A 23,179-nucleotide genomic window follows, 5' to 3' on the forward strand; every position below is an offset into this window, starting at 1 on the left:
AGGCACAAACTCACAACTTCAGCATTATAAGTCCTTAAACAATAGGGTCCATGGCAGTGAAAGAGCCCCAGATTGACTGGGAGCATTGCAGACCCATGTGTTGATAGGCGAGGCTGCGTGCCAAGCAAGGTCCCAGGGCATTCCCACGGCACAGCCATGCGACCTCATACCTGTTCCCACACTGTCACTGTGTGAGGTCACAGCATGTTCCCATGGCACTGCCAGGTGAGGACACAGGCATGTCAGAGGGGTTATGTCCCTGGCACCCTAGGCTGCATGAGGTTATACCCCTCGGGGCCCCACGCAGCTGGAACCAAGGTCCTGTTCTGCGCCAATGAAAGCACTGGCCAGTCAGTCCAGGGCTCTGGTGCCCGCCTGCGCCAGTAACCAAAATGGCCGCCTGGGCCTCAGCCCCAGCTCAGGAGAGAGGCTCCCCGCCCCCTGCTGCCCACAACAAGCGTGGCGGCTGGAGAGTTGACGAGAGAACACCGTCACGTGCCCTACGGGTCGGGAAAGAGGCGAAGCAAGCGCGGGAGTAGGGACGGTTGCTACGGTTACGGAGGACGCGCCTCTGAAAAGCATCGTGTCACTGACTCGCTCCTCCCCGTCCCAGCCGTACGCGGTGAGCACCCCCCGCTCACGTCCCCGTACACCCGGGACCAGGGGTGGCCCCTTACCCTGCCCTGGGGTCTGCCTCCTTCATGTGCACCCGGCGGGGACCCCCCGGGAACTGCCCCCTCTAGGTATCCCCCTGCGCCGGGAACCGGCCTCCACCGGGTATCCCCGCCCCCACCCCGCCTATCCCCTGCCCTGGGAACTGCCCCGCCCCAGCTGTCCCCCGCCCCCCTCCTCCCAGGAACTGCCCCCTCTGGGTATACCCCTGCCCCGGGAACCGGCCTCCACCGGGTATCCCCACCTCCACCCCGCCTATCCCCTGCCCTGGGAACTGCCCCCCCCGTAGCTGACCCCGCCCCCCTCCTCCCGGGAACTGCCCCCTCTGGGTATCCCCCTGCCCCGGGAACCGGCCTCCACCGGGTATCCCCACCTCCACCCCGCCTATCCCCTGCCCTGGGAACTGCCCCCCCCCCGTAGCTGTCCCCCGCCCCCTCCTCCCGGGAACTGCCCCCTCTGGGTATCCCCCTGCCCTGGGAACTGGCCTCTACTGGGTATCCCCACCCCCACCCCGCCTATCCCCTGCCCTGGGAACTGCCCCGCCCCAGCTGTCCCCTGCCCCCTCCTCCCGGGAACTGCCGCCTCTGGGTATCCCCTGACCTGGGAACTGCTCCCCCCCCGCAGCTGTCCCCCACCCCTCTCCTCCTGGGAACTGCCCTCTCTGGGTATCCTCACCCCTCTATCCCCTGCCCTGGGAACTGCGGCCCCCACCAGGTATCCACTCCGCTCCTCCCCTTCCTCCGGGAACTCCCCCCCCCCCCCGGCTATCCCCATCCCTGGGAACTGCCGCCTTCTTCCCCCCCTCCCTCCGCGGCTGTCCCCTCTCCCCCCCACCCCAGGCCCTGGGAACTGCCTCTGGGTACCCCGTCCCTCCCTGCCTCACTGGCTATCCCCTGCCGCAGGAACTTACCCTCCAACACACTCTGGGTATCCCTTTCCCGGGGAACTGCCCCTGCTCTGGGTATCCCTTTCTCTGGGACCTGCCCTTCTTGGGGATCCCTTCATCCCACTCTCCCTCCATAGCTAGATCCATCACACAAACGTTTGACATGCTCCCCGTCCAGTACCATACTGGGTTTATGCTTTCCATAAGATGTTTTTCACTTTGAGCTTCACTCTGAAGGAAACTGAACTGTAAAAAGTGTTTGTGTGATCAGTAAAACTCTGTGCATTTTGTGATGTTTCAACATCCAGGTCTTGAATCTTGTTCGAACTTGTTGCTTCTGTGTATCATTTACATTATTTTGAATTTGATTAGCTGGGAGAGGGGGTACTTTTAGAGAAAGTAGAAGAGCTCACAACACAAGGAATAGTGCCTCTGAGAGCATAGCAAGAGGCTGTGCTGAATTACTGAAAAACAAAGCCCAGAAGAAAGAGTATTGGTATGTTTAATTTTTTTCATTCCTTATTTCTGCAGAGACATGGCTCTTCTTTCTGGACAGGCTAGTAAAAGAGGATCCCTTATACTGGCTCCACCTTTTGCCACTGAGGCATCTCTGTCCCCAATCAAACCGGTACAGATCACAGTGTTCGAGGGATGTGACCTGGTAAAGGTTTTTGAAATGTCTCAGCTTGTTTGTCATTAAATATATCTGATTTAGTAAATGGGGCAGGCATGAATTTTTATACTGTAAACCCTTCAAAAACTTGGTATGAGAACACAACACTGAGCAATCTGTAATGACACCAGGACCTCAGCATAACCCATAGTTACACAGCATACCTCTCTGTTCCCCTGTAGTGGCTAGTCCATATGTAGAGTAAAGGAGCTTGTTTTTTGGTCCAAAAATCTTGGGTTCAATCCCCATGGACAGCCCATCCAGGAATATTGCATTGCGTGAACATTAATTTGAAATGTGGTCTGCCATGCCTCCTCCTGTATTACTATCAGTATCTTTACAACCGAGTTTTCTAAGCAATGCACGATATAGGTTATACTCCTGTTTTGCTAACATGTTCTTTTCTTTTTTGAGTTCCACACCCTTTTTTGAATTCCACACCATCACCAACAAAATACAGAGACAAATACTTATAAAAAATTTTTTTTAAATCCCCTCCATTGTTTCCTGATATCTGGGAAGATTCTGATCTCAGTTACAGTAATGTAAATCTCAAATAACTCAATTGAAATTTGTGCCAGTTTACTAAAATCAAAATCTGACCATTAGTGAACTCTGTGTCACATTACATTCCTGGCTGTCCTTACTCTCGGGTTCTCACAGCGTATTTTTTGGTGGCCTCAGAGTGCAGCCACCAACTCTTGCTGGTGGCAGCACTGACACCTTTTCCTAACATTATTTATTTTTCCTAAAGTTAATGAAGTAATATGCACATATATACATCCAAATCTTTGTAATTTATTTATGTAAGGTTTTGGGGTTTTGTTTTCAGACGCAATAATAAAAATAATGCAGTTATCTCTATTCTTTATTGGACCTAACAGAATAGAAACATAAATAAGGTGCTTTGCACCTTCTTGTCTTTTTATTATTGTTTCTTTTGCTTTTTTGGTAAAAGTGGTTGTCTGTATAACAATTCTGAAGTGAATTTAAAAATGCTTTGACATAATAGAAGTCCAAATAATAATGAAAAACATATTTGCGTGGCTTGGGTCTGAGAAAGGGAGGGAAGGCATGGCTGCGGCTGGCCGGGGCTCCTCTGGGCAGGTGGGGGGACTCGGGGCTTTGGCCAGCCTGGAGTGCCTCTGGATGAGGGGTGCTCTGGGCAGGGGGGGCGGGGGGGAAGACACTCAGGGCTTCTCCGGGTGGGGGCTTGTGGCTCCAGCTGCAGGGGGCGCAGGGAGTCTTGGGGTTCTGGCTGCCGTGGGGTGGGGGCGCGGTGGAAGGGGTGCAGTCGGCAGCTAGCCTCCACAAAGGGGGGGCTCCACCCGCTGCCCATGCACCCACCGCTTTCCTCCTCACCCCCCGCTTGCCGCTTGCCTCCTGTGTCCCTCCTCAGTCCCCCACCCGCCACTCACCTCCTCTCACCCCCACACCCGCCACTCACCTCCTTACTCCCCTGCCACAGACACCCCTCTGCCCGCCGTGAGAATACCCCACTCACTCATGGCTCATTGCTCACCTCCTCCCTCCACCGCTCGCAGCCAGATTCCCCCCCCACACACACACCTGCCTCCTCACCCTGCTGCTGGCTTGCCACTCGCCTCTTTACTCCTCTGCCAGGCTCTCCGCAGGCCCGCAGCTCACCTCCTTCCCCCCCCCCCCGCCCTCGGCCGCCTGCCTCTTGCCTCCTCATTTCCCCCACTCACAGCCAGCCCCCTCTTCCCCCCTCCGCTGCCCACCTCCTCACCCTGCTGCTGGCTCACCGCTCACCTTCTCACCCCCACCCCTTGCCTCCTCTGCTAGCTCCTTAAGCCTTGTGTGTCCCACCTGTGTCTCTAGAGATGCGGTGCATGCAGGAGCAACAGGGAGGAAGGGGATGGGGCTGATGCTCTCCCCCTCTCCCCCGAAACTGCCATTGCCACAGGGAAACCCCCCCTGGTGGCCACATGAGGCCATGGTGGCCACAGTTGAGAAACAGTGGTCTGAGTAATTGTAACAACTCAAGAAAAAGACCTGGGTGCCACAGTGAACAGAACAATGAAAATCTCTGCTCATTATGTAGCAGCAGTTAGAAAAGCAAATAAAATGTTGGAATGCATCTAGCTATCTGTCTAGGCATTTATACCATAGTATCAAAATACCTCTCACGCATTCATTGATTTATCCTTGCTAAGTCTTTGTGCAGTAGGGAAGTATAAAAAGGAATGAGATGGGAAATAATACTGAAAATATTATAATGTTATTTTATAAATCAGTGGTACAACCTGAACTGGAATATTTCAGTTCTGGTCACCCCCTCTCAAAAAGAAAATAGCAAGTACAGAGAGGGCTAAGAGATGGACAAAAAAACCCAAAATGTTAAGAGATATGTAAAAACTTCCAGATGAAAGTACATAGAAGAAATTTGGGAATGTGTAATTAGAGAGGAGATGAATAAGAGAGGACATGAGAAAGGAATACAGAATAATGAATGGTATAGAAAAGGTAACTTCTATTTAGGCTTTCTCTTAATGGATTAATAGGGAGACATTTAATGAAACTGAAAAACAGGAAATTTAAAACTGATAAAATGATATATTGATTACACAATACACAATAAAATCATTGAACTCATTACCACGAGGTATCATTAGGCAAAATTGCTTAGCAGGATTCAAATAAAGATTTGGCTTATATGGATAAGCATTAAAAAAAAGTTTGGCGAGGATATCAACTTTTGTGTTTTAGGGCATAAGCCAACCTCTGTCTTGAGAGGGTTAGGAAATTTTTTCCCCCTGTGTTGAGGTTATGTCATAATTGCCCACCTCATCATTTCTTGCACTGTCTTTGGAGGCATCTGCTCCTGGCCACTGTCAGAGAAAGGCTAGCAAGGTAGGTGGACTATTGGTCTGATATACTTTAGAATTTCCTATATTCCTGTGTTTAAGAACACTGGTAAACACATGCTAAAAACTGTACCCTTCTTGAAAGCTACTAAGGTAGAGTTAATGAATCCATAGAATCCAAATATTTCCAAAAAGCTTGCTAAAATTCTCACTAGATTTCAAGGAGTTCTTTAGCTATACAGTATTCTAGAATTTCATATTAACACAGTCATGCCATTTGTGAGCTACCTTTTCAGTTGTTTACAAAAATCAGAACCTTTCTTGAAATTATTATTATTATGTTGCCCCTTTGGATGAAAGTCAGTGTAGTTATGCTTATCTCTCTTCATCCATGTTGATGAAGACTATTACTTCTAAATGCCCCTTCCACAGCTGGGTGCTAGTAACCTCTGGGGCGCTGCAGAGGGATAGAATGGAGAAAAGAGGGTGAAATCTCAGTGAGATTAGAACTTTTCCTCATAAACCCATTCTTGTATGTGGAGTAACTGAAAAAAAACCTTTCTTTCCCAAACAAGCATTCCTTAGCTCAACCACCTTCTGTGGACAGCTCTGGTTGTGAGCAGTTTGAAATCTGCCTTTTGCTTTAGAATAAAATAATTAACCTATTGTTGGTTTGTGTTTGACAGAAAGGTGTCAAAGGAGACACTCCAGTGACCTATGTGCGTGCAGAGTATAACGGTATTATCCTGGGTGACTCCCTGAAAATTGATGTTTCTTCAGATGGGACAGTGAAATATAACTTCACCACTAGCTTTGAATACAACTCTGATGGGCCAAACTCTCTAGATGACATCGCACACAAACCCTTATTCTGTAAGTAACTGTCACTCTAACTATCCATTCATATTTTCCCAGAATGAATCACTAGAGAATTGAAAGGAGCTTTGGCCGTGGGGAGCTCTCACTATTCCATCCCATCTGCTCCTAGCAGGAGTCACTCATTAGAGAATGGAGTAGAAGCATTGCTGTGGGGAACTCTCAGCGACAGTACTCTATTCTCATCCTCGTCCAGCAGGACTTGCTTGAGAATGAAATCTGAGCACTGGCTGTGGGAAATGCTCAGCTACTCTATCCCCGTCAGTCACTGGGGAATCAAGTAGGAGTTCTGGTTAAGAGCTAATACACTTTTTAAGCATCCTGAATGATCTCACTGTTTCCAGCTGCTGTTTTAAGGGTGATTGAGAAACATCTCCAGATTCTATGTTTTTTCCCCCCCCAGTGACTGTGATTGAAGTTTTACCAAAGGAGAAGAAGCAGAAGGAGGAAAAGACTGTGGCTCTTGGTCAGGCTGTTGTGGACCTTCTACCTCTGCTGGAAGGTGCAATGTAGAATTCATACTGTGTCCACATCCACCTCTTGCTCTCACAAAGCTTCTTCATTGTAGCTTCACTTCTGTTGACAAATAATATCTAGTGCTGTCTTTAGAAAGTTGGATTATATGGGGGGCAGATAGCACAGTTTTTCCATTCAGGGAGTGATTTCACTACAGGAAGGCTTCAGACTTTATGCTGATTCTGTCTTTGTTTCTTCACAGGACAGTGTTCATTTAGAGCAACCGTTCCACTGCATCCAATTCCTGGCTCTCCACTAGAGAGCTTTCACCCAGATGCCAAGGTATTTGGAATTTCCCAGGGCCATTCACTCAATAATTCAACTATGCAGCTATATGGTGCAATTTAAATCAAAAGCTATGAATATTTCTGGAACTATGACTCAGCCATATTGCAAATTATGTATACATTATGGCAATACATATAAAAATTTGGGGCCCTGTCCTTCTCCCATTGATTACAATAGGAGCAGGATTGGGTCCATAAACCCTAATATATGCTGTACAAAAAACTACACTGAAAGAGCATTAATGTTGCAAAGTGAAGCACTGACAAATCAGAAAATGGCCTCATTTAAGATGCCTGCATAACCTTAACTCTGTCCCTTTGTGCAAACAAAATATTACATGGTCTTTTATTATTTTATCGTATACTATTTTTACTACAGGATCCCTGCCTTATTCAGCACACTAGTTGAACAGTGTTCAGTGAATGAAGCAATGATACATAGTGAATTAGGAAGTGTGTCTAATTTTAATCCAAATTCTGTTTACAATTACCAGTGTAAATTCATTGAAATCAATGGACTTTAAATTTACACTGGTGTATCTAAAAACATATTTCTGCCATCAGTAGACAGGTCAATTGGTATGTAATAAATGAGGCAAGTGCCAATCACACTGAACAGTGAAGATAACAAATATTCAAAAGTTACTTCATTCACTGAATGCCATCCATCCTATATGTGATCTTGTGATTAAATACTGTGTAATAATGTATATAGATAAAGGGCTCAGTTGAGGTTGCTTGTGTTAACTGTGGCATCTCCTGAATATTGAGTGATTAATTTTGCATCCTTAATGATCTTTCAACACAGCTAAGTTTTATTTAACTTTTCATTTGTTTATTAAGCAGTGACTGTGAGAGACATGGTCCCTGTCCTGAGAAGCTTACATTCTAAATAGAGAAACATTACAATTTGGACACAAATCATTTAATTGCCATAAGATTCATTTAGCACACAGTAATGCCCATTTTTTCTTCATTTGAATCAATTAATAAAATAATATTATAGATTTCTAGCTTAGGCAGACCTCTACTCATTTCCTCTGCAAAGACAGATGCATGTAACTGTTTAATAACTTCGCTGTTTCCAGTGGAATGTCATTTCAGTTTGCTCTTGTTTTGCAGTGTAGCCTTGAAGTGTCAGTGTCCATCCAAGAGCCCCTGCTTTCTGTATCGAAACTTTCAGGTGGCAACCTCCTCAGGGTTACATTGGAGGCTGCTTATTCTGTCCCTGAAGTGTTTGTTCCCACAGGACCCCAGCAAAACTACATGGTTTGCTTGCAAGTACCAACTGTTGGAGAGGTGGGGAACTGTCAATGAACTCTTTGTACATGTCCCAGATAGATCTTTGCTTCTGTGGTTGTGGTTTCTAAGATGTTAATCTGCATGAGTAATGAATGCCTATGCCTATTATGTGAGTATGTCCAACCGTTTCTGTGGCCACATAACTATATTGATATTTGTCAATGATTTTTCAGCTGTTTGTGTATGTATATTTCTGTGACTTAGATCAAGCCCATTGCTGCCTGGTCTATGCGTCTCCATGGCAACTCCCATGTGCATGTGTGTTGAAATGGGTGGGATTTTCCTGTCTCTGTCAGTTCATGCAGTTTGATGCTTGTACTTTGTAGCTTCTATACCTGTGTGGGCTGGAGCATGTTTTCCCAGCTGTGTTGCTATAATGCTGCTTTTTACTTGTTGGTCACACTTCACTATAGTGTTTACTTGCTTTTGCTCAGACCTCTGAATGAAAATCCTCTTCCTCTCTATCTCTCTAGAAAGAGTACCCCTTGATGTTCAAGAACGGTATCCTGAAGCTTGGTGGGGAAAAAGAGCCAATACCCCGGCCAAAAAAATGGCCCATTAGCAACATCCTGGCACCAGGAGCTCAAAACATTCCAGGCTCTTTTATTGTTGGTGGCCCCTATGAGGAGGAGGATGGAGAGCTCAACAAAACAGAGGTGAGGAAGAAATGACCTTGAAGCAGCCGGGAGAGAGCCGGAGTGCGTAGCAAAACTAATGACTGAAGACCTACTTTAAAAGATACAAAACAGGAGAAATGGGAAGCAAGGTCTGGAGGAGGAGACCTGGTGCTTGTCCAAGCACCATCACAAGCCAGGCTGCTGGTGACACAAATAAATCTAACTTTAATTGGCCCCAGAACTGTAGTAACCGTTACTAACTCATTTTGTTCACCCGCTGATTGTTTCTGAGTGGAGTCGAATTCTGCAATAAGTTCTCCCCTTGGAGGAGATAAGCATTTCACTGCTAGGCTAGGCACTGCCCATCCGTTGGAACACAGTGTACTCTGTCAGGGTGTGATCTGAACATCTGACTCTTTCTCCTAGGACAGGGAATTTAGGATTCAGGCAGAGAGCATAAAAAAGAGAATTGTTTGGGACTTGGAAAGACGCTGTTACCTGGACCCTCCAGCAGTACTCAGGTAAGAAATCAAAGGAAAATTCCCTGGGCAAAAAGTGATGGGGATGGGGAAGAACATATGAATTTCCAGACTATGATTCATCTATTTCAGTATCTGTCTCTGGCAGTGACCAGCACCAAGTGCTTTTGAGGAAGGCACAATAGACCCCACTATAGATGTGGGGTAATCTGCCTAATCCCTCATAGAGCTTGTTTTAAATCCTGAAGCATGAGGTTTTATATCCCTTTCAGTACTTATAATAGTGAATGCTAAAAAAATTAAAAGTCTGGATATTTCTGTTTATCCATATAAATATCCAGTCCCACTGAATCTTGCTAAGTTTTTGACCTCAGTGTCATACTGTCACAATGAGTTCCATAGTCCAGTTATACATTATGTGTAGAAGTATTTTCTTGTATCTGTTTTGAATTTGCTACTTTTCAATTTCATTGAATGTTCCCTTTGTTTCTGAGCTATAAGACAGGAAGAATGGACATGCTTACTCTACCTTCTCTATAATTCATTATTTTAAACTTTTGTCATGTCTGCTCTTATTAATCTCTTTTCTAAAGTAAAGGGGAGAAAAGAAAGAAAAACTCCAACATGTTTCAGACTGATTTGACAGTTAATAATAGATCTATATCAAATGTGCCATAGATGCAGATGGCACTGTACAGTGAATAAAATGTGCCAAACAAATGAGAGTCACAGCCCCAAAATGCTTATTTTCTAAAGTCACAAAATGGTTTGTTCTGTCCAGTGCAAAGGGTCCCGAACAAACAGAGTGGAGTTTGGTCTTTATAGTTGGATGCTTTTCAGGAGGGGGAAGGTGGTTATATTCAGGAGTGTTTTGAAAGAGAGGGAGGACTTGGCTCACATTAAATGGAAGGCTATTCCAGGCATAACAAATAGCATTAAAGAAGACATAAGATATGATCTGTTATAATGAACTTTCCTCTTTAAACCTGACTAGCTCTCTCCCTGCCCTAAGTGATCATCCTAGCTTATCAACAGAAAACTATCCTGATGCAAAGATAGGAGGAATAGTAAGAGGCCATCATGGCTGCATTGGGAGTTCTTTAATGACCTGAAAATCAAAAAGGAATCCTAAAAAGTGGAAACCTGGACCAATTGCTAAAGATGAGTGTAAAAGAATAGCAGAAGCATGTAGGGACAAAATCAGAAAGGCTAAGGCACAAATTGAGTTATGCCTAGCAAAGGTCATAAAAGGCAAGAAGAGGTTCTATAATACATTAGAGGCAAGAGAAAGGTGAACGAAAGTGTAGGTCCACTACTTGGTGGGGAAGGAGAGCTAATGGACAACACAAAAAAAGCTGAGGTGTTTAATGTTTTTTTGCTTCAGTCTTCCCTAAAACATTAATTATGACCAGATGCTTAACACAGTTAATATTAACAACAAGGTGGAAGGAACACAAGACAGAATAGGGAAAGAACAGGTTAAAGAATATTTAGGTAAATTAGATCTATTCAAATCATCAGGGCCTGACAAAATGCACCCCTAGGGTACTCAAGGAACTAGGTGGAGCCATAGGCACCAACTTCCCCTCTGCCCCGTGAGTGCTTGACACCCCCCTCGCCCCAGCCCCATCCCTGCCGCCCCTGCACCACCCTTGCCCCGCCCCAATTCCACTCCCTTCCCCCAAGTCCCCACCCCTGCCCCACCTCTTTACCACTTCCTCCCCTGAGCATGCCACATCCCCACTCCTCCTCCTCCCTCCTGGAAAGTCCTAAGCACCGCCAAACAACTGTTAAGTGGTGGGCGGGAAGCGCTGGGAGGGGAAGGGGGAAGGGTGGGGATGCGGCGCGCTTGGGGGAGGAAGAGGCGAGGAGAGGGTGGAGGCGGGGAGAGCTTGGCTGCCGGTGGGTACGGAGCCCCTGCTAATTTTTCCCCATGGGTGCTGCAGCCCCACAGCACCCATGGAGTCGGCGCCTATGGATGAAGCAGTCTCGGAACCATTAACAATTATCCTCAAGAACTCATGGAGAATGTGTGAGATCCCAGAGGAGTAGAGAAGAACAAACAAAGTACCGATCTTTAAAAAGAGGAAGAAAAAGGACCCAGGGAATTATAAACCAGTCAGCCTAACTTTGATACCAGGAAAGATACTGGAACAAATTATTAAATAATCCATTTGTAAGCACCTAGAATTTGTGGATGACACTAGGCTGGCCGGGGTTGCAAGCACTTTGGAGGACAGGATTAGACTTAAAAACAGTCTTGAGAATTGTTCAGAATCAACAAGATGAAATTCAGTAAAAACAAGTGCAAGGTGCTACACTTACACACAACTACAAAATGGGGAATAGCTGGCTAGGCAGTAGTGCTGCTGAAAAGGATCTGGGGGTTATACTTGGGTCACGTTGACTGTGAGCCAACTATAGATGCAGTTGTAAAAAAACTTAATATCATGCTGGGCTGTATTAACCAGAGTGTCATAAGTATGACCTGGGAAGTAACTGTTCTATTCTACTCAATGCTGGTGAGGCCTCTCCTGGAGTACTGTGGCCAATTCTGGGTGCCACACTTTAAGAAGGACATGGACAAGTTGGAGAAGGTCCAGAGGACAGTAACAAAAATGATAAAAGGTTTAGAAAACCTGACCTGTGAGGAACAGTTTAAAAAAACCTGGGCATGTTTAGTCTTAAGAAAAGAAGACTGAGAGGGAGCCTGATAACAGTCTTCAGGTATATTAAGGACTGGTGTAAAGAGGCCAGTGAGCAATTGTTCTCCATATCCATTTGAAGGTAGGACAAGAAGTAATGGGCTTAATCTGCAACAAAGGAGATTTAGATTAGATATTAGCAAAAACTTTCAACTATAAGGATAGTTAAGTACAGGAATAGGCTACCAAGAGAGTTTGTGGAATCCCTAGAAGTTAGACAAACACCTTTCAGGGATGGCTTAGGTATACTTGGTCCTGCCTCAGCTCGGGATGATGGACTAGGCGACCTCTCAAGGTCCCTTCCAGCCCTACATTTCTGCGATTCTATCCTGTGATTCTATTCTTTGTGATTTTTACAGCTGAATGCTGTGATATCACAGCCAAAGCACTGCGATTTACGATGGAGAATGAGCCATAAGAGCTGATGAACTCTTAAGGAATAACATTCCTGTTTTCATGCAGCTGTCCCTGCTAATAAAAACTGAAAGTTAGTATAGAACATTTCACTGGGGGCATTGGTAGATTTTTTTTTTTAAAGAAAAGTATTCTACCAGTTTTTCTTTCCATAGAGCTTACTGTAAATGTGTAGCCTCACTTTCCCTAAGTGGCACAAGCTAATCTCTGGACTGTTTTTCTGTGTCTCAATTGTCTCCTTTGGTGTGGCAGCTTACAGAAGCGCATTGCAGAATGCCGGTACTGGCCAGTGGAGATTACCAGGGTCCCTATGGTTACTTCCACCAAAGGGAAATCTAGCAAATTAGACAAGGTAAATATGCCTAGAGATTTGTGTATGTGCGTATGATTGTATTTTGGTGCTATTTTCCATCAGAGGTTCTGCTAAGCTAAGAACAGTTTCCAAATGGCAGAGGTGAGTTAGGGAGGGCTAGAGGCTTTGGTAATGGAGTAATAAGCCTTACAGAGCTGTCAAACAAATAGCAAGGTTTCAAGTTACAACACAGAACTATCTTGTTAGTGCTCTTTAGTGACAGGTTTCAGAGTAGCAGCGTGTTAGTCTGTATCCACAAAAAGAAAAGGAGAACTTGTGGCACCTTAGAGACTAACAAATTTAATTGAGCATAAGCTTTCATGAGCTACAGCTCACTTCATCAGATGCATTCACTGGAAAATACAGTGGGGAGATTTATATACATAGAGAACATGAAACAATGGGTGTTACCATACACACTGTAACGAGAGTGATCAGGTAAGATGAAAGAAAAGGAGTACTTGTGGCACCTTAGAGACTAACGAATTTATTTGAGCATGAGCTTTCGTGAGCTACAGCTCACTTCATCAGATGCATTACGAAAGCTCATGCTCAAATAAATTCGTTAGTCTCTAAGGTGCCACAAGTACTCCTTTTCTTTCTGCGAATACAGACTAACACGGCTGTTACTCTGAAACAGGTAAGATGAGCTATTTTACCAGCAGGAGAGCGGGGGTGGGGGTGGGGAGGGGGATGTAACCTTTCGTAGTGGTAATCAAGATGGGCCATTTCCAGCAGTTGACAAGAACGCAGACGTCCTCCTTTTCTTTTTTTAGTACCATGGCAACTGAAGAGGGATTACTTGAGAAAGTAACTGCTTGGGAAAGTGATTAGCTGATCTTTCCTTTGGCCAAGATGTTCCTTGAGCACCTCTCAGATGTTCAGGATCCTAAACTGGCCATATGATTTTGCAGCAATGACTATGTTCTCCTTGCCCCATACAGGACACTAAGCTCCTCATAACTCTAGCAAGACATTCTGTTTCCTAATCAGATGGTGAGTGCCTTTAGAGGCTTATATTTTTGAGTGCCACGGTACAGCCCACCAGGAACAGAGCACTTGGCTTCACTAAGAAAATGTGTCCTTGACCTGCAGAGATTGGAATAATATTGGGTATGGAAGGACTACAGCATATTCTTTCAAGCTGACATAGCTTTATGCCAGCTGGGGAAACTTCATAGACAGGACACCATTGATATAACTTTATTTTATTAGGAATTGGTGCAGTACGCAGAAGCCTGCAGTGATGGCCTAAAAACCTTGCAAAGAACAGTCCTGATAAGTCATTTAGCTAATTCATGCCTGGTCTTGTTTGCCTTTCCAGGGAGATGATGATGGACAGATTTTCTTCCATGGCGTGGCATACGTCAACATGGTGCCTTTGCTGTACCCTGGTGTGAAGCGCATACGAGGAGCTTTCCGTGTATTTGCATATCAAGACAGTGAGGTGTTTGGGAAGGTGAGAATGGGCTTGTACTGTACACTGCAGTACAATCTCCTCGTCCATCTATGTTCATGCGTCACATGTTTGGCAGCAGTCAGGGCTATCAGAATGGTACTTTAGGTTTGCCTTTACAATAAAGCTGGCTCTGAGACTTCACTGGATTTCCAAGTGCTCCAGGGAGAAGTAATAAGACAAGCCTATTGGAGCAGTTTCCTAAAAGAGCAGATTTATTTCCTAAGCCATAGTATGAGGCAGACATCCTGAGCAATGGGTTTTGGGGATTGAAGGGACCCTTAGGACATGACTTTTCTGCGCTCCTTTCTCTGGCAGCAGCTAATCAGTGTTGTAAAAATCCTCCTTCCCCCTTATGGTAGGTGTTTTCCCACCACTTCCTAGTGAGGCAGGTCCTCCCTAGGAAAATATAGTGGTTACTGGATCAGTGTAGTTACCAATAGGGATGCTCAAAAGGTTTTAATTTAAATAAAAGGACCACATTGAGGTTGTAATTCATACAGTTTTTTCTGTTTTAGTTTCTCTTCTCCCCTTCACCCCAACCATGTTATTTAGGCAAATATTAACATTCATGTTTCCCACAGTAACAATAGAATGTTGAACTTGTTTCCATCTTTGTCCCAAAGCAGGAGAGACGCACACACACAGGAAAGTAATTTGGTTTTACTGGTCCCCTCATTCACCTTAACTGTTGACTGAGGATCACAAATATCCCAGGTGCAGTCTAGTAGCTGGACCTGGATGAAAACACCGGCCCTTTCCTGTGTGAGTCATACAAACTTTGTCCTTCTAGGAGATGTATTATTGAAAAGCAGGTCCAGGCAGACAGCTTTCCTTTAGTCTCTGCTCTCCACAATATCCCAGCAGTGCTTTGGTGATGTCTTCTTTCCCATATGGTACTCCTCCCCGGGTCACAATTATAAAAATACATTGTAACTTGCAAATAAAACAACACATGCTCTCTCTGTCTCTCACATTCTCATTTCCTGGTCTCCTTAATGCCATGGGCTGGACCTTATGCTTGATGAGAGCTGTTGTCCAGATGATGTAGCTAATTCAAACCAACCTAAGTTATTGCACTAACCATAGCTTTTAAATAGGTGCTAAATTGCACGTGATGTAACCCTCCTATGCAGAGATAAAGTGTTATTTGAAAAGGCAACCTCTGAAAAATGTTTAGTGATAATTTAATGATTCATTGCTGTGCTCTAGCATGTGAAGGGTTGAGGCAAGAAAGGTGATGTCCAGTCCATCAATCTGCATTTCTTTTTTTGCCTCAATTTTATAATTTCCTTCTTTTTCAGACTAAGTGTCTATTCAGCATTTTACGTGATCTTGGGCATCAAGCCAATCTGAACAAATTAGGGCCAGTGATCGCAGCAGCCAGCTCCCCTCATTCAAAAGCTATTCCCAGTAGGAACCAGAAAGAGGATAAAATGACCAAAGAGAAGGATGTTCTAAGAAAGGTAAGTGTAAGTTCAGACCTCACTGAAAATGCCAAGGTCAGGGCAAGCTGCAAAAGGGAGAGCAAATACACCCAAAGCTGGTGGTTAACACTGAAGTTAAGCTCATCAACCAGTCACAAACTGTGCTTCTGATCCCCCGACACTGGTTATCAAGAAGCTAAAAAAGAAATCACACAGCCCCTTTACTGCATTCCAGTTCTCTGGCTCCCAATCAGCACCTAAGTCCAGTATAGTGAGAAGTTATTTAAAAAACTCCACTCACGATATAAAATGTTCTTCTGACCCCAAAGGGTCAGCCACGTTACCAGGTCAGTATAGGTTTGGTTCTTAACCGAAATACTACGCTGCCAGCCAATCCTTTAGTGTCTAAAACTAAAAGTTTATCATAAAGAAAAAAAAAAGAACAAGAAGAGAGTTGTTAAATGGTAAAGCACTCAGATACATACAGAGACTTCAAAGTCCATATATCAGGTTCTTAGCAATATTGATGAGATTGCTGGCTTGAAAGTCCCTCTGGAACACATCCACAGCTGGATGGGTCGTTCAGTCCTTTGTTCAGAGCTTCATTTGTAGAAAAGTTACTCGAGGGTAAGAAGCAGGAATGAAGACAAAATGGAGAAGATGCAGCTGCCTTTTATATTCTTTTGCCATGTGGCTTGTACTTCTTGTGTCCCAAACACAAGCTTCACAGCACATGGCATGGAAAAGCCTCAGTTTTCTGTCTACCGGCGTGCCCCTACATGCCTTGCTATCTCATAAGGTGTATCCCTTGCCTTCTCTCAATGAGTCAGTTGTATAGCTGATGAACCTTGATGGGCCATTGAACAAGCTGGGCAGTGCTGATGCCAATCTGTCTGGAGGTGTTACCCAGAAACACAGCACAAGTTTGGAAATAACAGATATACCCTACATATCTATAACTCTCCAAACAAAGGTGATGCAAACATATAAACAAGATTATCTACTTGGCAAATTATAGTATTTTCACAGATACTTTACATTGCATATCTGGTCAGATTCCTTGCAATTTTATAATATGGTATCAGTAATAATCAGTAATACATTAATCTTGAGCACTACACATTTGAGAATTATTAGATTCAAGATGCTTTGTCATTTCCAGTGTATGCAGCAGATAAATCTGCGGCAAAATATTACCACTTTTAAATCACATCTTTGTTCATTGTTTTTATATTCTGTGCTAAAAGTAAACCCTATGATGACTGTTACAGGCTAATCATTTTTGTGCATTTGGTAGCACATTGTGTAAAGTCAGTTTAATGGTTTTTCCCATTAAAAAGATGCTGCAAACCGTATGGTCTGCTGTGCTGGGTGCTGCTGAATCTAGGCTGTCTGGCACAGCAGACCACTGATTAAAGGGGTCAAGGTGGGAGGGGGACACCCTGACATAAGCCATCCTCTAGGTCTCTGCAGGCATTTTGTATGCTTTTGTGCTAGTCTCCAGAGAACTAAAATCTCAAAATATGTAAAGAATATGATTTTTTTTTCATGTATTGAGCCTAGCATATCGCAGGGACACTTGTCTTGCAGGCTGTTGTCTCCACCGCTGGGCAATGAAGTTAAAGCAAATTTCTCTTTCATCTCAGGCCACAAATACAGTGTTTGTTGTCAAAAATGTCCATTTGGGGTCTCTTGCTTGTCCATCTATAAACACAATGTTTGACTAACAAATAAAAAAAACCCCAAACAAAAAAATTTGATTTAGTTGGGGATTGGTCCTGCTTTGAGCAGGGGGTTGGACTAGATGACCTGAGGTTCCTTCCAACCCTGATATTCTATGATTCTATGATATCACAAAGCGTCCCACATATTAGATGCTGCGTCACAGTTTGTATAAGAGAAAGCAGGTTTGCGGAGCTCAGAAACTTGGAAACGTTGCATGTTATAGGACAGAAGGGAGGCAGGGGGCCAGCTAGTATTCCTTCTTCCTGAATGAAAAATTGTCATCACTTTGAATTTCCTAATACATGATGCATGAACCAAATCTAACATTGAGAATGGCATGGCTATTTAATATTTATGGCTTTCAAAACTGTAGCATGGTAAGCAGGTAATAAACCTCTGTTTTACTGCTCTCTTGGTGTCACAGGGACTGGATTAATTTTGGGAAGTGTGAGGATCTTTGAATACTGAACAATGTAGGCCTTCTTTCTCTTGCTAGATGTCCACTACGCTAAAATCTCAGACGTCAGAGAGTGCTATAGAAACTGAAGCAACAGTGTGTCAGAACCTGGAAGGACAGGTAAGTGTGTGCTTTAAACAGATGGAAAGAATCTGTAGACTGTCATTGTGTAAGTTCCCACAGCCCAGATTCCAACATCATCTACATAATTGACTTCTGCTAGGACTGGGGACTTTCATCTCTTTTGCAGCTACCACAGTGAGATCTCTCCAGTGACATCTGTGCACACATTATCGTTCAAGTGGGTCAAAAATATCGGGGACTGAATTTAGGAGGGTTCTTCAATAGCTTTCATATTTTGGCTTCCTTCTATAAATAAATAAATAAACTGGTTGCACACACTAAATCTCAGAGGAGATTTTCTCCAGGCCTGTGCATTTCTCTAACTGGATTTTGCTGTGATATAAAATCTTGAGGGCAGATAAGAAAACGAGCTGTTACTCTATGATTCCAGCAGGGTCCTTGGTAAACATCTGACATTGAGCTAAGGGTTTAGTCATGGCAGCAGTGACACTGAAAAATGTGACACTGAGAGAGCAATGTTTGTCTTCACAGCAATATGTAGATGCAGGGACATTCCTGGTGATGGAAATAGAGCTGGCCAAGGCCTTGGTACCAAAACGATTGCCGGAGGAGCTCGCCAGCCGGTACGTAAAGGCGTGACTGTAACACTGGAGTCAGTGGTTTGACTGTAAGCTCCTCAGGCCAGGGACTGTTTTGTATTGTATCTGTTAAATGTCACGCACACTTGTGGTGCTGTGTAAATAATAATGGGCCTGATCCAAAGTCCACTGAAATCAACAGAAAGAATTGCCTTGACTTCATTGGGCTTTGGATCAGGCTCATTAAGAACACGGAACTGGTGTAGGCTTGGAAGTCAGGAAGATAGATTCACATTTCACCCAGCCGCGTATGGTTCTTTTTAATGTATAATTTATTGAATAGGAAAGAGAGAATACTGAAAACAGATAAAATCCAACATGTGTGGAAGAAGAGTCTCACAAACTCTCTCGTTGCACAACTGAATCAACAGACCTAAGGGAACAGCACGGGGGGCAGAGAGATAGGAGAGGGTGTGAGAGGAGCCACTTAGACTTGGCTGAGGGGGTGGCAACTCACTTCAGGCTGGGAAGGGTGGTCCCAGCAGTTCCTACCTGCTCTCCAGGCCTCTGGGTCCCACTGTTGCTTCCACCGCTGTCACTTCCACCACCCCATGCCCCCTTGCTCCCCCATCCCCATGCACAAGGTTACATGGGGGCAGAGCCCATGCAATAATTCCTTTGCAGGGGCACTACGCCCCACTGCCCCTGGAACAACACAGGAATTGCCACAATTCAGTAGGTCATTGGCCTACATAAACTGGTATGCTGTAGCAATGGTCTATGTCTGGTGAATAAGAGGAAGTTGAAACCCCTTTTTAATAGTCTTCAGTGTCACTTTGTTTACACCAGTTCTACTTCTGGGCAATTTGCTGAATTTGGTGTAATTGGTCCTGATTTATACTGGGGTAAGAGAGATTGGAATTGGGCTGAGGAAGCGCAGCCAGTTGTATAATGCTGAATGTTGGGCAGGAGGGCTTCTGGCCTGTGTTATACAGGAGGTCAGACTAGGTGACCACAGTGGCCTTGGGATCTGGGAATCTGGATTTTGGGTTTGAAATCTGAATCTATTCTGGCCCTAGATGGTAATCAGGTTACACCCAGAAGCATGCTCATCTAATTGCAAATGTTATTCCTGTGTATGTCAATACTGAATCCTTTCTGGACTCATGTTTAAAATACTGTGAATTCCACAGTCAGCTTCTGTGGGCTGAGTTAAAGATTCTCTATCAGTCTAAACTCGTATTTCCAGCTTTATTTGCCTGATCATTGACCCTTAACAATATTTTCACAATGTTCTCTAATAATAAAGTAGATAATGCTGTACAGTTTTCATTCCTGTCAGTAGTCATGGATTCCATGAGACTGGTATTGACAAACATACAAGATCTGACATGTGGGGGTTTCATAGGGCAGCAGGTGGGTAGGTAAGTGAGGTAGGGGATGTACTTTGAATATTTGTATTGATGCTGAGCATTTTCAGAGACCAGCCCATGGCAATGCACAGAGGTGGGTGCTAGAGATCAGTTAACCCATTGCAGGAATAGAAAGGGCCAAGAACTAGACACTAGACTAGATAGTACAGGACAGTCAGGTTTGTGAAAAGAGCCTAGGGACTTTATTGGCATTCATACTAAGCCCCCTCTACACCCTTTAATGTAAATGAAAATCAGGCCTTGGGCCTTTAGTGAGGTGTGAGACAAGAACTAGTTAGCCAAGAAGTCATCATGAGCCACACACACTGAATGTAGAGATTTTTGTCTGCAGCAAGTTGTTCTTGGTCTATGGTATGTCTACCCGGCAGCTGACAGGGTAATTTCCAATTCTACTTGAGCTGGCACACTGAAAATAGCAATGTGGCTGTGATGGCACGGCAGCAGCTCAGACTAGCTGTCCAAGAATTTACCCAGGAGGTCAGGCAGGATTGTACTTGGGCAATTAGCCCAAGCCACCACCCGTGCCATCACGGACACACTACTGCTTTTAGCATGATAGCTCAAGTGCATGTGTGTCTGGCTGAGTTGGGAATTGCCCTTCCAGCTGCTGTCTGGACATTTCCTGTGAGGCTTCATAATTTCTCCCATGATCTGATTGTTTCTGTGCCTTATCCCCATAACTGTAACAGGCCGATAACCCTAGAAATACTTGGGTCCAGGACAGATTGGGGCTGCTTTCTGCACATTGAATAGCTTCCTTCTGCTCTCTCTCACACAGAGTTAAGGAGATGATTCCTCCACGCCCTCAGCTACCACGCCGGAGTGCAGGAGCTAAGAAGGTAGGTCCTTTCTGTGACTGTTTTCCACTCCACAGGTGTCTAGTAACCCTCCACGATCCTCGTTTTCAGATCAACACTACCAAGAAGTCAGTAGTAGAATGAGCTAATAGGGCTATGTCTATACTACAGCCTGTGTCAACATAATGAATAAACCACCCCTCTGAGTGACATAGGTTACACCGACATAAGCGCTTTTGTGCACAGCGCTATCCGACATAGCTTCGGCTGTTCACAGAGGTGGTTTTATTATGCTGACGGGAGAGCTCTCTCCTGTTGGCATAGAGTGTCTTCACCAGATGTGCTGCTGCAGCAGCACTGTACGTGTAGTCATGCCCTAAGATTTGCAGGGAACACGTTCCTTTCTAGAGGAGAAACAGAATGAAGAAAGCGTTTAGGGATGTATTTTGTATATGGTACTTGCATCACACCTTTAAGGAGCTCCTCCCCTAATCTGTGTTAGCTAGACTCATGGAAAATCAGAGAGGGAGGAAACAGCAGTAGTTGGGTTTTAAGTGAATTTAATGCTGGTGAAAGGTGTCAAATTGACAGCTCTAGATACTGACACCTTCTGTTTATCCCCAGAACAATCACAGCCTGGGAGAGGCAGGGCCAGCTTCACCTTTCCGACAAACCAGTGTGCCTCAGCTCAGACCTGGAGGGTCCCACTTCTACCAACAAGAACTGAGTTCAGTTTCACTAAACCCACTCAATCCATGGCCTCTCTGAGATTGCCAACGAGTCCAAGTTTTGTGGGGTTTTGTGTGAGATATGGCCACTTGTTTTCTGGAAACTGGACTGAGACCACTGACTCATTTCCCATATGTCACCAAACAACCTTCAGAAAAAATGGCTTTTGATCACGGTTAGCTAGGATTGAGTTTGAACGTATGCCCTAGAAATGAAAGATGGAAGATAACTGATGCCAAGTGCTGCTATTGAATCGACTTGTACTATTGTGTCTGGTGTAGACAGAATGATATGTTTTGATAACAGCAGTAGTTGGAAGCTTCTGCCTTTTATATGCTAGAGATTACAGACTATGCTGCAGAGTCCATAACTTCAAAGTGGTCCTGACAAACAAAATATATTTTATGTAAAGCCTATTATACTACCATGGAAGAGATGATAATGTCTGATATACTAGATTATGCTGGAAAAATAAAACAGGAGTAATATCTAATTATAAAGGAGAAAGCTTCTATTTATACACAGACACCTTAGTAGTTATCAATCACTGATGGGAAGGATACGACAGGTTAATTGAGTCTGAGTCAGTCGTACTTAGCAGGAGGAGTGGTCTCTGTAACATAAGTCAAGTTCAAGCTTTGTACTAGAAGTTACCTTTAAAGTCTGAATCCCAAGGCCGGATTCCTGTTTCAGCTCCAGCTTCTCTGTTTTCTAGGCCGTGGAAGATTACCACAATCAGATCACTAGTATTGCTGGAGCCATCCTGGATGAGTACCATGAGCTGTTTGGGAAGCAGATGGTTGATGGTGGTGTAATAGATCATCACACCCTGGAGGAACAGAAATGTCAACTGAACTATGAGCTCAACAGCTCAGGAAAATACTTTGCTTTTAAGGAACAGCTGAAGGCAAATCCTCCATTTGTATCTCTTTGATTGCCTTGTCATTTCCTTCCTGACTCTTTCTCTTCAGCAGAGAGCTTCTGTACTTCAATAGGAACTTTAAATGACAGGTGCCACCTTACTGCAACTGAGGAATCCCTTTCAAATAGTCAGTACCTGTTCCAGCAGGAGCATAAATTCTTAGGTTTCTGTTCTAATGGGGCAGGCAGTTGTCCAAACTTTGGCTGCATGTCAGGAGAATCTTTTCTGTCAGTGGGGTACAGCTCCAAGCCTGGACTCACAAAGGGCATGTGTTTGCACCACATTTCTAGGCAGGTTTAGTTTAGTTTTGAGCAAAAGAAAGGAATGGAAAATCAGCTTTCCACATGCAGTAATCCTCTGTGTACAATTCTGGACCTGAACCATCCTACTAAGATGAAAAAAAGAGTTCACTTCTTTGATTTAGTTAGTCCTGGCCTATGCTTGTACCGCTCTGCCAATTGACCCCAGCTGTTGGAGGAACTGCCCTTTCTTGGGGTAAGAGCAGAATTCAGTCTCCATGTGTATTTATGCAATGCTCCACCATGGACTGCTCCACCAGTGGACTTGGGTCTGTCCAAGAGGGACCATAGTCTGGTAGGCTGAAAGTGGAATTCAGCTGCATCCCCTTAATCAGTGCTATACATGGCCTTCTTTCATTAAATATGTGTTATGGGTTCACGCTAAATGAAGCTGGTGTTTTTTGGCTCTCTGCTGCTGCCACAGGGGAAAGTGGTAGGTTGAAGGGTGGGGCCCTATTGTCAAGTAGTTGTTTTATGTTCTCTGCAGCATGCAGTGGTGAAGATTGTGAGAGAGAAGTACTTGAGGACAACAGCATTCAACAACTTGGAGCAGCTACAAGCTTTCCTGAGTGAGCTGTATGTGTACCTGGTGGATCAGATGCACATTGCTCTAAACCAGGTAGGAAGACACCCAGTCACATAGTAAGAACATTGTCAAGTGTGAC

At 44.6% G+C, this 23,179-nt stretch overlaps 2 protein-coding genes across 2 annotated transcripts in view; both read left to right on the forward strand.

The window, feature by feature from the left end:
- The first annotated feature begins 521 nt into the window (after nucleotides 1-521).
- Nucleotides 522-6,799, forward strand: LOC144271436 (cilia- and flagella-associated protein 70-like). The gene is made up of 5 exons (XM_077828793.1): nucleotides 522-622; nucleotides 2,090-2,219; nucleotides 5,746-5,932; nucleotides 6,339-6,437; nucleotides 6,654-6,799. The coding sequence occupies exons 2-5, from the start codon at nucleotides 2,094-2,096 to the stop codon at nucleotides 6,797-6,799; spliced, it is 558 nt and encodes a 185-aa protein (XP_077684919.1). The 5' UTR covers nucleotides 522-622; nucleotides 2,090-2,093.
- Nucleotides 6,800-7,937: 1,138 nt separating this feature from the next.
- The window catches only part of CFAP70 (cilia and flagella associated protein 70), a 32,368-nt gene continuing 17,126 nt past the window's right edge, over nucleotides 7,938-23,179 (forward strand). Inside the window, exons 1-11 of the mRNA XM_077828805.1 lie at nucleotides 7,938-8,037; nucleotides 8,514-8,696; nucleotides 9,084-9,178; nucleotides 12,508-12,607; nucleotides 13,932-14,066; nucleotides 15,368-15,529; nucleotides 17,712-17,792; nucleotides 18,288-18,379; nucleotides 20,546-20,606; nucleotides 22,009-22,200; nucleotides 23,002-23,133. Of these exons, the coding sequence (XP_077684931.1) occupies nucleotides 8,005-8,037; nucleotides 8,514-8,696; nucleotides 9,084-9,178; nucleotides 12,508-12,607; nucleotides 13,932-14,066; nucleotides 15,368-15,529; nucleotides 17,712-17,792; nucleotides 18,288-18,379; nucleotides 20,546-20,606; nucleotides 22,009-22,200; nucleotides 23,002-23,133 (1,266 nt within the window). The 5' untranslated portion in view covers nucleotides 7,938-8,004. The remainder of the gene's footprint in view (nucleotides 8,038-8,513; nucleotides 8,697-9,083; nucleotides 9,179-12,507; nucleotides 12,608-13,931; nucleotides 14,067-15,367; nucleotides 15,530-17,711; nucleotides 17,793-18,287; nucleotides 18,380-20,545; nucleotides 20,607-22,008; nucleotides 22,201-23,001; nucleotides 23,134-23,179) is intronic.

This window comes from Eretmochelys imbricata, chromosome 10 (assembly GCF_965152235.1).
Source record: "Eretmochelys imbricata isolate rEreImb1 chromosome 10, rEreImb1.hap1, whole genome shotgun sequence".
Taxonomy (NCBI): domain Eukaryota; kingdom Metazoa; phylum Chordata; order Testudines; family Cheloniidae; genus Eretmochelys; species Eretmochelys imbricata.

Excerpts from the sequence above, each read along its gene's own strand:
- LOC144271436 (XM_077828793.1), top strand. The coding sequence starts at position 2,094 with ATGGCTCTTCTTTCTGGACAGGCTAGTAAAAGAGGATCCCTTATACTG. Across the intron at positions 5,933-6,338 it reads CGCACACAAACCCTTATTCT|TGACTGTGATTGAAGTTTTA; the intron begins GTAAGTAACTGT and ends TTCCCCCCCCAG. Across the intron at positions 6,438-6,653 it reads CCTTCTACCTCTGCTGGAAG|GACAGTGTTCATTTAGAGCA; the intron begins GTGCAATGTAGA and ends GTTTCTTCACAG.